The sequence below is a fragment of the Symphodus melops genome (genome assembly GCF_947650265.1).
Source record: "Symphodus melops genome assembly, chromosome: 4".
Taxonomy (NCBI): Eukaryota; Metazoa; Chordata; class Actinopteri; order Labriformes; family Labridae; genus Symphodus; species Symphodus melops.
The window spans coordinates 3,549,387-3,565,104 of record NC_136694.1 but is presented as its reverse complement, the minus strand read 5'-3'; the positions used below and the strand labels follow the sequence as shown (position 1 = coordinate 3,565,104).

The 15,718-nt window shown below is 41.6% G+C and overlaps 1 protein-coding gene across 2 annotated transcripts in view; it reads left to right on the top strand.

Moving 5' to 3' along the window:
• Nucleotides 1–860: 860 nt before the first annotated feature.
• Nucleotides 861–15,718, top strand: part of lhfpl4a (LHFPL tetraspan subfamily member 4a) — a 29,377-nt gene continuing 14,519 nt past the window's right edge. Inside the window, exon 1 of one of the 2 annotated variants that reach the window (XM_079340575.1) lies at nucleotides 861–2,048. In XM_079340575.1, coding sequence (XP_079196701.1) covers nucleotides 1,643–2,048 — 406 coding nt within the window. In that variant the 5' untranslated portion in view covers nucleotides 861–1,642. The remainder of the gene's footprint in view (nucleotides 2,049–15,718) is intronic. The other variant, XM_079340576.1, reaches the window with a different exon arrangement.

Here is a 15,718-nt window from a genome sequence, read left to right as displayed (position 1 = left end):
CTGATGAATATTTTATGTGACTGCTCCACGCTGCTTTCACGCGTCTTATTCGGGCCATGTGTCAAACAAATACATCCCATAAACTCAATGTTATTTAACATTTATTCAATATAAGCTTCTCAAATGTGACATTTTAACTTTCTGTCTGCGGTATTGTTTTTTTATCAACACAATTTGAATAAATGTTCAGATATTAATAATTGCATGATTTATATCTTGCTTGGAGACAAACTAGGTCCAAAGTTCCAACTACATTGGGTGTTGAGTCTTATATTTGTGCAGCATTACAAAAGTCCAAGACAAAATTTCCCCCTGGGCAATATAAGTTTATTATATCCTTGAATATCTGATTGAATCATTTCATTAAATCGCATCCTGTTGTTGTCAACATGAAGGATTCAAGTTTCCTGATCACAACAAGATACAATGATTGGTATTGTATTGTGCTGTAATGCATCCAATCAATCAAATTGGATGCATTATAAATCAGTTAGTCATTTTGTATATGGTATTGTAACTTTTAATATGCTGAATCCAATGATACTGTATTTTATCGATTTGAATCAAAGTTTATTGTATTAAATTGTTTTGTGTGTTGTGTAATTTCATCTGTAAAACAGCAAGGTTCAGAAACGTAATCAAAGACAACTCTTTTATTAGCCAATTTGTTGATGACTGAAATTATCACATACTGGAAAACAACTTGGCCCGTTTACTTGAGTCTGATTCATTCATTTAAAAGAAATCATTGCTGGTCTCCTGGGGTTTAATACTCTCTAAAGAAAGCCTTTGGGTGTTTGATTAAAAAGTGTGTTTGGGCTGTCAATAGGAAGGAGATGTTCACATTTTGCAATTTCAAAAACCATCCACAAGTCGACGGTGTTCCTCGGCTGCGCGCCCGGACAGAGAGAGAGAGAGAGAGAGAGAGAGAGAGAGAGAGAGAGAGTGTGTGTGTCACAGCCTCCAAAACCACTGTCACAGGGTGGGCAGTATGTGTGTGGTGTGTGTGTTTGTGCAGTGTTGAAGAACTGATTTGTATTTTTTGTTCATTTATTCTCGGACATTCTTTTGTTATAGTCCAGTTTTGATTCTTGATTGAAGTATGTCAAAGGCTGCAACAGCGTCTATGGCTATTTCTTTTGGATCTTAGTTCGTTTTTGGAGGATTCGGCATCATCTCGGTGATAATTGAAGTTTGCATCCTACGGTATATCTCATCTGAAGCCTGTTGGGTCTGAATGCACAGCAGATCGTGCTGTTAGGTGGAGATGCTCGAGGAAGACTATGATGCTCACCCCGTCCATCGCTGGCCGCTGTTTTTGGCTCCGTGAGCTCGGCTGTCTGTTCTGCTGAGCCTTTACGCGCTGAGAGGAGCAGAGGAGAGGAGAGGAGAGAGGAGCAGAGGAGAGGAGAGGGGAGGAGAGGAGAGGAGAGGGGAGGCTTTCCCCGTCAGCTGAATCACGCTTCACCACTGAGTTGATTGACTGTTCTGAGAAGAAGGAGGGACGCGGGAGGAAAGAGGTAGACAATCCAAAAAATCAGAGTATCTAGAGCTGCTGACGGACTGAGCTTTAGAGGGAGACGAGGGGAGTCACTGGACAGTTGGATATTTGTGCGGGGGGGTTGGGGGGTGGGAGAGAAAAATGCTGCCTTCCCAGGAAGCATCCAAAATCTACCATGACACCTACATGCGCAACTCCCGGGCCATTGGGGTCCTATGGGCTATATTCACCATCTGTTTGGCCATCATCAATGTGGTGGTCTTCACACAGCCCTACTGGATTGGCGACAGCATCAGCACCCCTCACGCCGGTTACTTCGGCTTGTTCCACTACTGCGTGGGCAACGGGAACTCCAACAGAGAGCTCTTGTGCCAAGGCACCTTCTCGGAATTCAGCTCCATCCCGTCGGGAGCTTTCAAGGCGGCCTCCTTCTTCGTGTTGATGTCCACGGTGCTCATCATCACCTGCATCGGTTGCTTCGCTCTCTTCTTCTTCTGCAACACCGCCACGGTCTATAAGACGTGCGCCTGGATGCAGCTGCTATGCGGTATGGATGGAAGACACTAAGTTTGTTTTTTGCTTAAGAGAATGTGTTTGTGAATGGTAGCTCCTTTGGTTTAAGAGGACTAGAGCCAATCTATTCAAATCCCCATCCATTGCTTTAGTAGCACCTTTTCCCTTTATCAGAAATGAGTCCATCGGCTCAGTCCACCAGAGGATGAGCGCAGCGGGAGCGCATCGCTCATTCTGCGCACGAACACTACACGGGAGACTTGCTTCTTCTTATCAGCAGCACACTCTCAACCTCGTCTCCCGTGGGAGCGTACAGGGGCTCCCCTTATAGCTAACAATAAAGCTGACATTTGATCTTACACTTATATGAGGACTAAATCAATAGAAGAGGTCTCACAAATGTAAACCTGTCATGCCATGGGTTACTTGGTGACCTGCACGCCTGCCTTTAAAAATGAAAAGTCTGAAATCCTAATTATTCTTCATCAACCATCAGGAAGATGTTTTGCAGCCTTGATGATATACTCTGGGTCTTTCCCAAACACCCCATCATTCTGACACTGCCTGTTCAGTTTCATCCAGCTGGCTGAGATAATGTGTAATTGTATGGAATTATGATAATGAAGTGCCTTTGGCAGTGTTGCATCAAAGATCACAGCTTCTATTTTGGTTGCCATTTCTGCCTAAGAGATTAGCTTTCATTATGCATGATCTGCACATGCATTCCAGTAATGTATCCCCACTCAGCGCATTCATTCATCTGTGCAAAACTGGAAAACACTCCATGTAGAGGCTATATTGTGTCTGTAATTGTATTAGGGGGTGCAATACGCTGTCGGATAAGTTGATTAGAGATGCACATTGGAATTAAGATTTGTTTCTGAGTCGAGCAGAAAGTGAGAAGCTTATCAGTCTTTTCAATATTGATGTTTTTCTTGGACCCTTTTCCACAGCATGATCCCCAATGAACAGATGTGACCAGAACACAGCGAGGAAACCGAGTAGATGTGTTTCTCTTTTAGTCAACAGTTCACTTCATTTGCAATGGTTTCCTCACATGCAATATGTTCTTCTGCAATTACATCCCAGGCTAAAATCAGTGTCTTTTCACTCACACTGAGATTCCAGACTTTGGACCAGAATGAAATCTATTACTCCGGCTCAAAGCTCATTCAGATCACAGTGTCTGTCGTTGTTTGTTATCCCAACACGTACAAGGCTTTCTTCTGTCTGGAAATTCAAGAGTTTAGTCTCCAGCTATTTTCACTGTAGGCTGACACGGTGAGACTCATGCAGGTTAGTTCACATGGTAAACTTGAATTCCAAGGGAACATTACAGCTAGCAAGAGCTCAAACTTAGCAAGCATTAACTGAACCAAAACTATCATAGGCTGTGTCACCTGTAATTCACCTTACTTCTTATGTTACCATGGTATGCCAATATGATATCATTTTACTCAAGGAGCATTATTGCGTTATCTTGTGCTTCTAAGAAACTTGGCTAACCTGGAAAACTTGTAAACTGCATTCGCAAGTTCTTCTTATTTTGTTAAATTCAGCTTGGACAAGTCCCCAGAGGAGTAGAACCAACTACTGAGATTTAGAGAAAAATATATTTTAAAAAAATGACAACCAAGACAATGAGAATGTTCGTTTAGTTGTTTTGTTTTTTGTGCAAATAAAAAAAAAGAAGTTTTTGCATAAGCTCACGAATATGTATCTTCAAATGCAGAATATTATTTCTTTGTTGTGCATCCAAGACACAATTTCCCTTATTGTGCATGAGCTCAGATGTAACAGATGCATGTACATTTGTGTGTGTGTTTGTGTGTGTGTGTGTGTGTGTGTGTGTGTGTCCCAACACGGAGCCCTAACACAGATTGTATCAATTCAAGTGGAGCCAAAAGTGATTCCTGCAAGCAGAGTCGACATCAAAGAATCCCCTGGCGATTTCATAATCACACAAACTGCTAATTAGCTGGACGTGATGCAGATCAAACCGGTCCCAAGTGTGTTCAAAGAGGTGCACGGTGTTCTGGCGTGAGGGAAATGGTTTTCACTGTGTTGAATTTCGACATTTTGATGATGCTTTTTGTAGAACTGTTGAGTTCATTTCACACATCATCACACTAGTGTTTTTCACCGACAGCCTACGTGGTTTGTGTGTTTGCACGCGTATACGTGTGTGCGCATTTCTGTGTTGAGAAAAGGCGGTTTTAATGTGCATCATTCTGGAAGGGCTGACATTATCTGGGAGGAGGTATTGATGGGTAGAATATTTCATCCACAAGGCAGCTGTGTTGATGTTGATGCACTTTGGACCTTTTGAAATGGTCAACTTAATCCTGCACTCTCTGGCTATCAGTGTCCAAGACTAGAGGCGAGAATACAGTGAGGGTTTGACAAATACAGATGTGGATACAGATGAGAGGAGCTTATGGAGAGGGGAAGTGAAAGAGCAGAATTTATTATTAATTAAAATATAAAATCACTGTCTAATGTAGACAGATTTTCCACTACTGAACATACAGGTGAGTGAAGCATTGGCATTGATTAAATGTAGTAACAATGTAATGAGCACTGGCACTGAAACAATGCAGACATGGAGATTGGTTGATGTGTAATAAAGGAAATATTGTGATAGAGTTTAGTGTGTACATAGACTGTATTTCCCTACTGGTTAAGCGTTATACTTTTGTAAAAAGATAAATTATTCCCACCATAAGCCCTTCCCTGAATTATTGCAGTTTTCTCCTGACTGCCACCAGGCTCTCTGAGAGATCTGAAATCAGTTCCTTCTGTTGTGATGACAAAAGTTTTTGTTGTGAGTGAATTCATGGACCTTGTCATCTATTGTTTTTTTCAGCGTTGCGACATGTTCGTCCACATTTCAGTCGCTCAACGTTTCCAAATTTGTACAAGAAGGTGGATAAGCATTGCTGCCCAGTTGAAACATGGTTGAAACTTGTCAATCATTGGTAGCCACGCCCGTGAATCATACACCCGGCTCTTTGGTCTGTTTAACACATAGAAGGCCTTTTAAAGAAATGTTCACTGAAGTACTAAGTCAGGTAAGAAGCAGGGGGATTTTCATTTAGACTTCCACATAATGGGACATGTCTTTTGAGACGCCACCTATTGGTCATTAGTCTCCTGCAGGTTGTCATTGGCTTCACTTAAGGACCAGGAGGATATGTTTACTTGTGTACAGCCCTTTGCCTAATTCCTGCTAACATACGGTTTACATACTGGGGCGTCTGTAGCGCAGTATGTAGCGACTTGGGTTGGGAATCGGAGGGTCGTTTCTGCCTCCGGTATGGACCAAGTCCGGAAATTGGCCTGGTCGCTGGAGAGATGCCAGTCCACTTGAGCAAGGCATTGAACCCTGAAAACTGCTCTGAAGTGCTTGCTGCAAGCAGCCCCCTTCACTCTGAGACCTCTCGTTTAACGCGTGTCCATAGGATCCATGTGTGTTCATGTCCATTAGAGTGTAAACCTGATTTCCCCATCGTGGGATTAATAAAATATACATTATTTTTATGTTACATACAAATACAAAACACAAATAAAATGTTTGCTACCACAGCATGTTATTGATTGGATTGGCCAACTTGTATCTTTTAAATATTCCATTGCCTCGTAGTCCATGCTGCGGCGCTGCTTGTCAACAAGAACAGCAGGCAACTGGGGCCGCTGACCAGTGTGGGGGCCCCTGAAGGCTGAGAAACTCAAAGCCAAAGAAGTGGCCTAACATGTGCAAAACCTCCCCATCTGGCAGCACTCTGCTAATTTTCACATTATTACTGGGAAAACCAAAGTTTGCCAAAGACAGTCAACAAAGAAATAAAGAGTTATGATAAACAGACAAACAGGAAGGAGAGGAAGCATCGGCAAAATAGATTTTTCCTTGGAGCCCTAAGTCACTCTAGAATCGTTACAACTCTGTCCATCTTGCCAGTTTCACCGGCCTGCTTCTAATTCCTAATAACACATCAGATATAAACAGGAACTAAGAGGTGTGAAATTGTGAACAAACTTCATACATCAGTTTAACACTTTTCTTTTTTCATTTCTTTATGATGAAACATTTGAACAGTTTTCCTCTTGTTGTTGGGTTTCATCTCTGCCGTGTGATTCTGTGTCTGTGTTTGGGCTAAAGTATTGCAAGGGATGAAAATAACACATGATTAATCCTGTTTGAATATGTAGGGGATCACGATGCCAATGAATGATACTCTTCAGTGGTCCAGAAAGCTTCACTTCATGCTCTGATAACTCAAAAGTAAGGACTCATCCATAAAGGCTCTTTCTCCCTGTCTTGTTCTGTCCCTTAACTGGCAAGCAAATCATGTCGTGTTTTCTGACAGTTTTTTTAAAGCTGGCTTGAGCTCAGCTGTAAGTTCAGTGATCTATAAAAGATAGGCCCCATAGGTGGTTTGCTGGGTCACTGCGAAATAGTGCAGAGCAGACAAGTTCTTTGAAAAAAAAAAAAAATCGACTTTGTGCTCCAGAGGTGCCAGAAAAAAGTTCAAATGGACAATTTCATTCCCCAGACGACACATTTTTCAGGTGTTGACGATATAAATAATCCAAGTCTGACAGTTCATCATAAGGAGTTCATTAGAGGATGGCATGTTTTGCAAATGCTGAATTAGATATTTGATTTTACAGACTACAAGGGCATGTTTGCTCTGGTCATAATGATAAAAACTTTATTCCATCGTTGCATAGTTACGTTTGGTCACAAGGGAACATTTACAAGCAGAATGAAATGTGTGACACGCTCCATCATCGGACGGAAATCCCAGAGTCAGTCAAAAACAAGGACTAGTTGACTCTTTCCTGGCTGTGGCTCATCCAAAGATTCTTTCTCATTTCAAAGTAGACAGAAGACGACACAGATCAAAGTTGGCTCTGCTCATCAGTTTTTATATTGTTTATCGTTTATCGCTGGAGTCAAACGTCTGTGTTTTTGTGTGTTGTTGAAAGTTGTGAGCTTATGTAGCCATCTAACCAAATCTCTATGAGCAACTGCACCTCCTCGTAAATCCACGATTCATAAAACTGCTGCTGTGGTAATGAAATATATCATATCTGCTACACTACAATGTTAAAAAAACGTACATATTATACCTTTAATAACATCAGTGTAGAAATAATCAATCTTTGTGCTGATAGTCTTCTTTGTGTTTGTGAGCCAAACAGAGACATCAGTTTTAATTTTCAGTATGATTCATCACCAGATAAAACCTTTGACCTTCTTTTTCTTTGATCTCACATTTCATACACAACATCATCACAAAATTGATCAAAGATGTTGTGTTGAAGAAGAAACAATTCTCGACCTTGAGTGACCTTACATGATGTCAAAACGAAGCTGTGAACGTCAAAATGGAGACTAATAAGTTGCAACGTTTAGCTCGGTTAATGCTAACACAAAAGCAGAAGGCTCAGCGGTGGGAATGAGGAAATGATTTAGGAGTCTGTTCTTCAGTTAGAGCTTTCAGTTTTATTGTGTGTCCACAGAATATGCTAACCACAGTTAGCCTCAAGCACTTAAATGTTTACAGTAACACTGAAAGAATCAGAGGTGAGATTTGAACTGTCAGTTTCAATTCTCGCTAACAATAGCCTTCAGAGCTAAATGTTTACTGTTGCCTGGAAGTTCAGCAAACATGGGAGCTTATGTAAAAGTAAACCTGGAGCTAGTTCAGCCAGATAAAGTCCATCCAATTAATCACATCCATTGTATGTTGTTTAGTGTTGTACACATAACTTAAGCCACTTAAAGACCAGAGTTAGTTTTACATGGAGGTTTTCATTGGGCGGCTGTGGCTCACTCATAGAGACTTAACTTTATTTACTGAATATTTTACACACAACACAGTTGATCCAAAGTGCAGAACATCGCATGTACTGTAGATAAAACAACCCATCGGAAAGTAACCAGGACAACAAGTAACAGGTAACTTTTATGTACAGCAAAACACAAAACATACAGAGCTATGGATCCTTGAATTCAACAGGTTGTTTAAAATTGAAGGCAACTGAGTAGAAACATGTTTTGAGGTGAGTCTTAAAAATACAGACAGTGGTTGAGAGACCAATGTTTGGAGGTTCCACAGTTTTGGTCCTTCAATAGTAAAAGCCAGATCTCCATAACACCTTGTTCTGGATCTAAGGCATTGAGAGAAGGTTTTGATTGGTTGAGACGGCCGTCTCTTAATTGGTAGGTTAGGGGTTCGATTCCCAGCTCCTGTAGTTACATACCGATGTGTCCTTGAGGCAAGGCACCTTCACCCCAAGTTGCTCCCACTGCTTTATCAACAGTGTATGAATGTGTTTGAATGGATAAGTTACAGTAATAGTGATGGGCACTTTACATCGCAGCCTCTGTGTAGATGTGAAAAGTGTCAAACGAGTCCATCAACCATTTAATATGGGAGAGTTGATACTGAAGACTTCATATAAAAAATAAAAATAGCAGGAAACCTGTCCACAGAATATTTTGGTATTGTGACAAAGACATCCCAAAGTTTGAAATCAATACATTAAACTTTATTATAAATATTGTCAACATTGGAATAATCTATAAACTAATAAAAGAAATGTAATATGGGGGTAGGGAACTATAAGTTTTTACTTCTTCCTACTGGTTTTCGAATACGACTATTTTGTTTGTCTTGTTTTAATTTTATTTCGAAATAAACAATCAATTATGACTGAGTAATGCTCCACAGTGTCAAGCTTATCTTAAGGCTATAGTACGTCCTTTATGTACAAGGTGCCGTTAAAACCATAAGTCATTCTGGCCAGAATAAATAATGTTATTTGTGTGATTGTTGAGTTCTTTTCTATTATGCAGAGAGAGTGCAGTGGTTACGTCCTCCTGTTATCAGCTGCAGAGGCGAAGAGGAGGCCTGCTGCACACAGGCAGAAAAGTTTTTTACTTCATGAAAGACTGGATAGTTACATTAATTAATAAAGCTGCACAGTGCAACACCTTGTCGTGAAACCTTGATCTGTCTTTCATGTGACAGTATTTCACAGTAATGAAGCCTCATCACAGGTCCTTAAAATGAGCGTACGCTGAGGTCTACTTTCATATCTCCAGCTGTGATTGAGGGGAAATCCTTTTCTCTCCACAGCTGCTGTGACAAGAGCAGCATGAAACAAGCATCTTTATTTTCATCCTCATCAGAATCTCTACACAGAAAGGCACTCTGATTCTGTGAATTCAAAGCGATGTAGAGAAGAGTATCTGTGGCAAACACTGAAAGAGAGAGGGAGGATGAATGCTAACGGGCACGAAAGAACAAGATCAAATGTGAGTTAAGAAGATGGGTAATTAAAGAAGTAAAGGAATCCGACAGATAAGCAAAAGGATTGAGGATGTGCGTGGTGTGTGTGCTGCCTGCTGAGGCCCCTTTAATGCAGAGCTAATCTCCAATCAGATGGAGACTGCCTGGGGTATCACATCACAGCAGCCCTCTCTGCGTACCCATAATCCTCGGTTCCCTCCCCAGAGGTTTAGCCTCAACCAATTATTCTCCAAACCGTGCAAAACCCATCATCACTGACACATCAGATCATCAAGGCTCCCTCACTCAGTTATACCGTTCACCACCCAGAGATAGCAGTGGTAAGAACAGAGGGATGCTGGGATACGTTCAGTATTGTGACATGCAGTGTCCGTATCTACGCTAAGCTCTCCATCATCTTTGAAGCCAGAATCATTATGTTTCCGGGTTATCGGTTCTTTCATAATGTACATTTCAACGGTGTCCAATTTTTGTGTAAGTGGCCTCTCAGGAACCCCTTGAGAGAAAATCTTCACATTCGGTGTCTACATAGATTTTGAGTTAATAAAAAGCTGATTGGAATTTGTCTTTGCTCACTGTGATACCTGGGTCATAATAACCACATCCTTTTTTCTATCTTTGGCAGAATGTATCAACAGAAAAATCTTGAGGCTGTTTTTTTTTATGCAAAAAAAGACAATAGTTGTTTTGGTCTGAACAACATCAAGACAACTTATAACTGAGGGTTCCAGTGTGTTTGTGCCCAGCACGGATGTGTTGTAACTTAATCTGAGTTTTAGAGAATACTGCTGTCTGTCCAAAGCAAAAGTTCAGTCAATTTATCAAGCAAATGCTCGCTTGGGCAAAAGCTAAGATACCTACAATCTGAGTGGTGCAGCAGCTTCCTGCTTCATTCTTCAAGACTTAGTTCTCCCTGCAGCTGTCTTCTTCTCCCCCGCCTTTAAAGTCTCACAAGGGGAGGCATGGATTGCAGGAGTTTGTAGCAAAAGCATATTTACAGTTCGAGTAAGAGTGCAAGAAACCAGTGCAGCAACATGGACAAGAATTTTCAACATAAAAAACAACCTCTGGTTTCCTTTGGAGGCTCAAACAGTTGATGTTTTTTGTAGCTCTGCTCTCTTGTTCCCTGAACTTAAAGGGATACTTCACCCATTTGCAGGAAGCTATGTATCATTAGAAACATGGTAGTAGTGTTGAATGGTCGTGAATCCAGCCCTCATTTTGCCCTGAGACGAGAAAAATGTGTTTTTCTTTGCTTGAAAGTTTTCTTCATGTGATGCAAAAAGCGTCATATTGCATCACATGAAGAAAACTTGTATGAAATGAAGGTTGGATTCACGACCATTCAACACTACTACCATGTTTCTAATGATACAAAGCTTCATGCAAATGGGTGAAGTATCCCTTTAAAATGTTCACGTCAGATTGACCGTATTGATTTAAGGGCAGAATATCAGGAGCTCAGCTCTTATAGTATTTCTGCATGTGCATTATGTCTGTGTGTGGATGAGGAAGCAGCCTAATGGGATTGGAGCTGTGCCTAATACTCGGGCCGGGTGCAGATGATAGTTTAATCAGCTCTTTGCACTTGAGCTTCTCCTGGCCACTCTGCCCAGTGAAGGAGCTCTGTAGCTCAGCTGTATGCCAGCAGACTGCAGGACGTCCCAAACAGACGCCTGCACAGTCAGACACACCAGAGGGACAGCTGCTCTGCACCGCACCAAGTGACCACGCCAACACCTCCACTGACACAGAGCGAGGAGAGAGAACCGTGTTTGTCTCGTGAATGTTTACCATGTATTGCATCTTGAAATCGTGTAAGCGCAGAGACGATTCAAAGCAGAGCTTCAGCACGCTGTTCTTAGAAATGGAATTACACATTTTGTTCCGCGTGGCTTCCCCGACTTTCCTTCTTTTCCTGAGGATTTGCTGGACCGGCTCTGTGAATATCCTCTCCTGCTGATCTCAGCAACACAGCACTTCCATTAACACATGAGTTTACTTTCTCCGTTGTTCTCAGGAAGCGGATAATGAGAGAATGAAGGATACAGAAATAAGGACAAGAAGGGAAACTGCCACGCCTGCAGCTGGCTCGAGTTATTTCAGTTTAATTAGCCTACATTCAGAGAAAGCAGAGGCAACAAACCTTCAAGATCTCACACACACTCTTCTCTTCCCATAGTTGTAGTTACATGCTTCTGGTGTCAAACCTCTGAGCAGGGAATTGACATTGTTTTTGTTAAAGTACAGCCAAGATCTTGACAGGTGTTTGATTTATTTACAACGACCGTTTCTGCTTCTTTTTTATCTTTTTCTATTTCAAAGGAAAATACAAAATTAACTGGTACAATTTAAAGGCTTTCTTCCATTTTTCAAACCCACAGTGAATTTGCATCTTTTAGCTTCTTTTCTGGCCTTGCTTGTTTATTCATATTTGTTCCAGCCAATACTTTGAAGTTCTGATACGTTGAAAACATATTTATACCACGCCAAAAAACTTCCACAGACAGAGAGCTAGCCTGTGAAAAAAGTAATCTATCTAACAGATATATAGATGTTTAAGTCCGTGTTGACCAAAGGAGACATTTTACAGGTTGCTAGGAGCGAAAATTTAAATAGCAGCCAGTCAGTCGGAGTCAATCATATCAGGGTAAATCAATCATATTTACTAGAGCCTCAAAAATAACTTTGTTCCAACCTTGAAATAAATAATAATAATAATAATAATAATAATAATAATGTTGATACATGAATAAACGAACCGCACCATGATCTTTAAAACTCACACGTAATGGTGTTTCCTCGTTCAGTCTCAACAATATCAAACAGCAGGCACATCCCAAAAGTTGAGCGTTTGGACAAAAATCCTCTACAGACAGAGAAAGACGTCCGCACACCAGACTCTGCATCGGTTAACATTTAAAGGGGAATGATCACATTTTGGGCCCTTCATCAGACATGAACCGCCTCCTTCACTCTCACTCATCATCACTTTTTTAATTAATTCCCTGTGCATGCTGGAGGAAGAGCAACTCTGGTGACTTTCATGGGCAAATGTAGGTTTCAACGACGACGATAATGCATGCAACGCTTGACAGTACAACGAGAGTGAGTGCTCCTTAGGGAGGTTTCCATCATTTATAAATGTGCACATTTTGAGCCACTGCTGAGGTTTAAACTCGGTCAGACTTGGGGGGGCCCCCTACACACCTGGGGCCCCTCGTGGTTGACGGTTGACGAGTAGCGCCTCTGGTAAGGAGCAGCCTTCCTTCTTAGCTTTACGCGTGCTGGGAGATCATTGTCGAGGGCTCATGGGGGTAAATGCTTCTCTAAAGAGCTGTGTTTTGCAGTTTGTTAGAAATAATGTTCGGCCTATAGGAAGAGGATGTGTTTTATACCAAATGCTTTGTCATCTGTACTGACGCTGAGGGTCAACCAAGTTGAAAACCAAGAGACCAATGTTACGCAACTGACATGACGTACACTAAATTCTCATCTGAAAAGGCTCAAGTCGTTCTGCTCTAATGAGCCCTCGCTGAGTATTTATTCTGAGGTGACCCGAGACATTTGCGACGCTGACTGTGGATTCTAATCTGGTGTTTGGTTGGAGGCAGATGATGATACAAAAGCGAGTCGCTCTGTCTGTTTGCCCTCTTTGACTACAGTTCACTGGACCCACTGAATCCTAACATTACATTTTTGAAAAACCCGTCTCCCAAACTTAAGGAGCTATTTCAGGAGGCTTGCTCCTCTGAGAGATATTTTGTGTCTTTCTGAATAATCCCGTAATGTTCTGCACAAATGTATAACAAGACAGAAACATAGGTTATAGATCTAAGAGTGTGTGTCATCAGCTCAATCCAATATGTGACACATTTTGTCACGTTCTTTTATTCGGTTTAAATGTCCAGAAATTAAGTTGGAGCAGAAACAAAAGAAATCAGTCATCTGTCCCTGTTCATCTTTAAAAATAACATAATAACATCACTGACTGATAGACGAAGTGAATTTAGGTTTATACCTCAACAAGTACAAATCTTTTTTACTCTGGATCATTCACACAAAGTTAGGATTAAAAGGAGATCTATTCTGTTGATCCGTATTTAAATACATACATACATATATTGTTAAAACGTTACGATGTTGGATGTCCATACTAAACCTAGCACAAGCTACATCACATTTGGTGTAATCCCCTGCCGGTGTGTCCTGCTGCTCTCAGTAGAGAACTGTGCAGGACTTGGCCAGAAGAAGAAGAAGAAGAAGAAGAAGAAGAAGAAGAAGAAGAAGACGTCCGATTCTGTCGAAGTGTTACAGCAAAGCATAGAGCGTTTTTCACAGACACGCCCACCTAGAAACTCACTCAAATATCCCTGCGACTGCAAACAGAGCTGGCTAATCAGAGGAAAGAAGGCACAAGAGACAGCAGCTGAAATGAACAGTAGAATCAATAAGGAGGTGAGCTACACCTGTCTCCAGGCGGACATCATTAAAGGTGAAAGTGATAATAACAGATCTCCTGTGATGATTGCTTTAAAATCCAGGAGTAGATAAAAAACCAGACAGTGTCTTCGACGCCACCATGGACACCACTGGTTACCACTCATTGTGTAGAGACTACGTTGTGTCATGTCTCTGTCAGTATGAACTCTGCCATCGTTGAAGCGCTTTGAGTGTGAGGTAGAGAGCGAGCAGGCAGACAGGGAGGCCTGTGATTGGTTCATCAGATTGGTACCTCGTCGAATTTTTTACAAGCTTACAAACTGCAACAGATGACGGATTTTCTTTTTTCCTTATTCAGAGCACATGAATCAAAATGTGAAAATATGTATCTGGATTACATCATATTACATTTCTTAAACTTTAGTTAAACAAACAACTTAAAGTGGAGAAAATCAAAGATTTGTCGGGGACTGGTTGGCCTGTGGATTTATACTTTAGTGAGTATTTGGGGCAGCAGGACAGTGTATGTCAGACTGAATGAAAGTGTGTGTGTGTGTGTGTGTGTGTGTGTGTGTACAATAGAGCGTGCGTGTGCAAGCATGCATGCGTGGCGTGGTGCATGTGTGTGTGTGTGTTTTATTTATGGCAGTGAAGCAGCATGTCAGTCAGTGCATTTGATGTGTTTGTAATAGACTGGACCACTCGTGTTCACTGCCTTAAATGTAGGTAGAGGACAAGTCTGTTCCTGTTCTCATGTCTGTGTTCATCAGCAGCTGAAGCGTTTGAAGTGATACAGTTAAACGTGTTGGTCCGATGTACGACGTTCATGCTGTGTTCATTTCACGCACTGTTCTGCTTTCCTCTCTTTTTTTCATAAAACAAAATCTACACCGACGTAGTGTCAATGTTTCTAAGTAACACAGCTTTGCTTTATGCAAATCTCCAACCTCATTATGAGAGTGTGTTTGAAAAAGAGAAGAGGGAGTGTGTGTGTGTGTGTGTGTGTGTGTGTGTGTGTGTGTGTGTGTGTGTGTGTAACCATGCTCCTCTGTGCTTTATGAAGAAACGTGTATGTTTGTACTCAGAGATGGCGTGTTTTGCCGACTGCGGGTAGAAAGTTCGCTGGCGGTGACTTCCTGTCAATACACATCAGAGAGTTATGGACCATCTGTCAGCAGGCAGGCAACTGCTTGGGGCCCCTGGCAGACCACTAGGGGGCCCCCAAGAGCTGACAAACTTTAAAACACAGCTTTGGCTAAAAAAAAATGTTTCAAAGTTTGCAACGACAGCTGGAAACCTCCCTAAGGGGGCCCCATCTGACAGCATCCACTCATAGAATGGTTCATGACAACATGCTCACTGAAGCCCTCAATATGTGAGACAGACACCTGACTAACTTTGGGATTACACTACGGTGTTTGTTCTGTCTTTGAAAATAACTGAACTTTGGAAAAAGTTTACATTTCATTATTTAGTTCATGTCAGATTATTTATGACTTCAGGGTAACGAATGCTGGTTGGAGGAACCTCTGTGATTTTTTTTTTTTTTTTTTTACCAGGGGCCCCAACAGACTGGATCGCCTCTTTGTCTCCATATTATATAACTGTCATTACAAACACATGACCACACGCTGTCTGGTTTAGTGTGCTCCTGTCTCTTCATTATGTCGACATCTTTGTGCAGTCTGAACACAGACATGTTTTAGTTAAACCAGCCCCCCTCCACACACACACACACACACACACACAAAACCCCACCCCTCTGTCTCATAGGTCCAGCCAGTTGCCACAGCAACCCTGCCTCCCTTTCCTTCCTCCTCTCCTCACCCCTATAGCCCTCTCCTCGCTCTATCTCTTTCTGTCTCCCTTTCACTGTCTATTCTTCATCTCATTCTGTCAGCATTGTTTTCCATCCAGCAGACTCTGTCCTCCTCCTCCG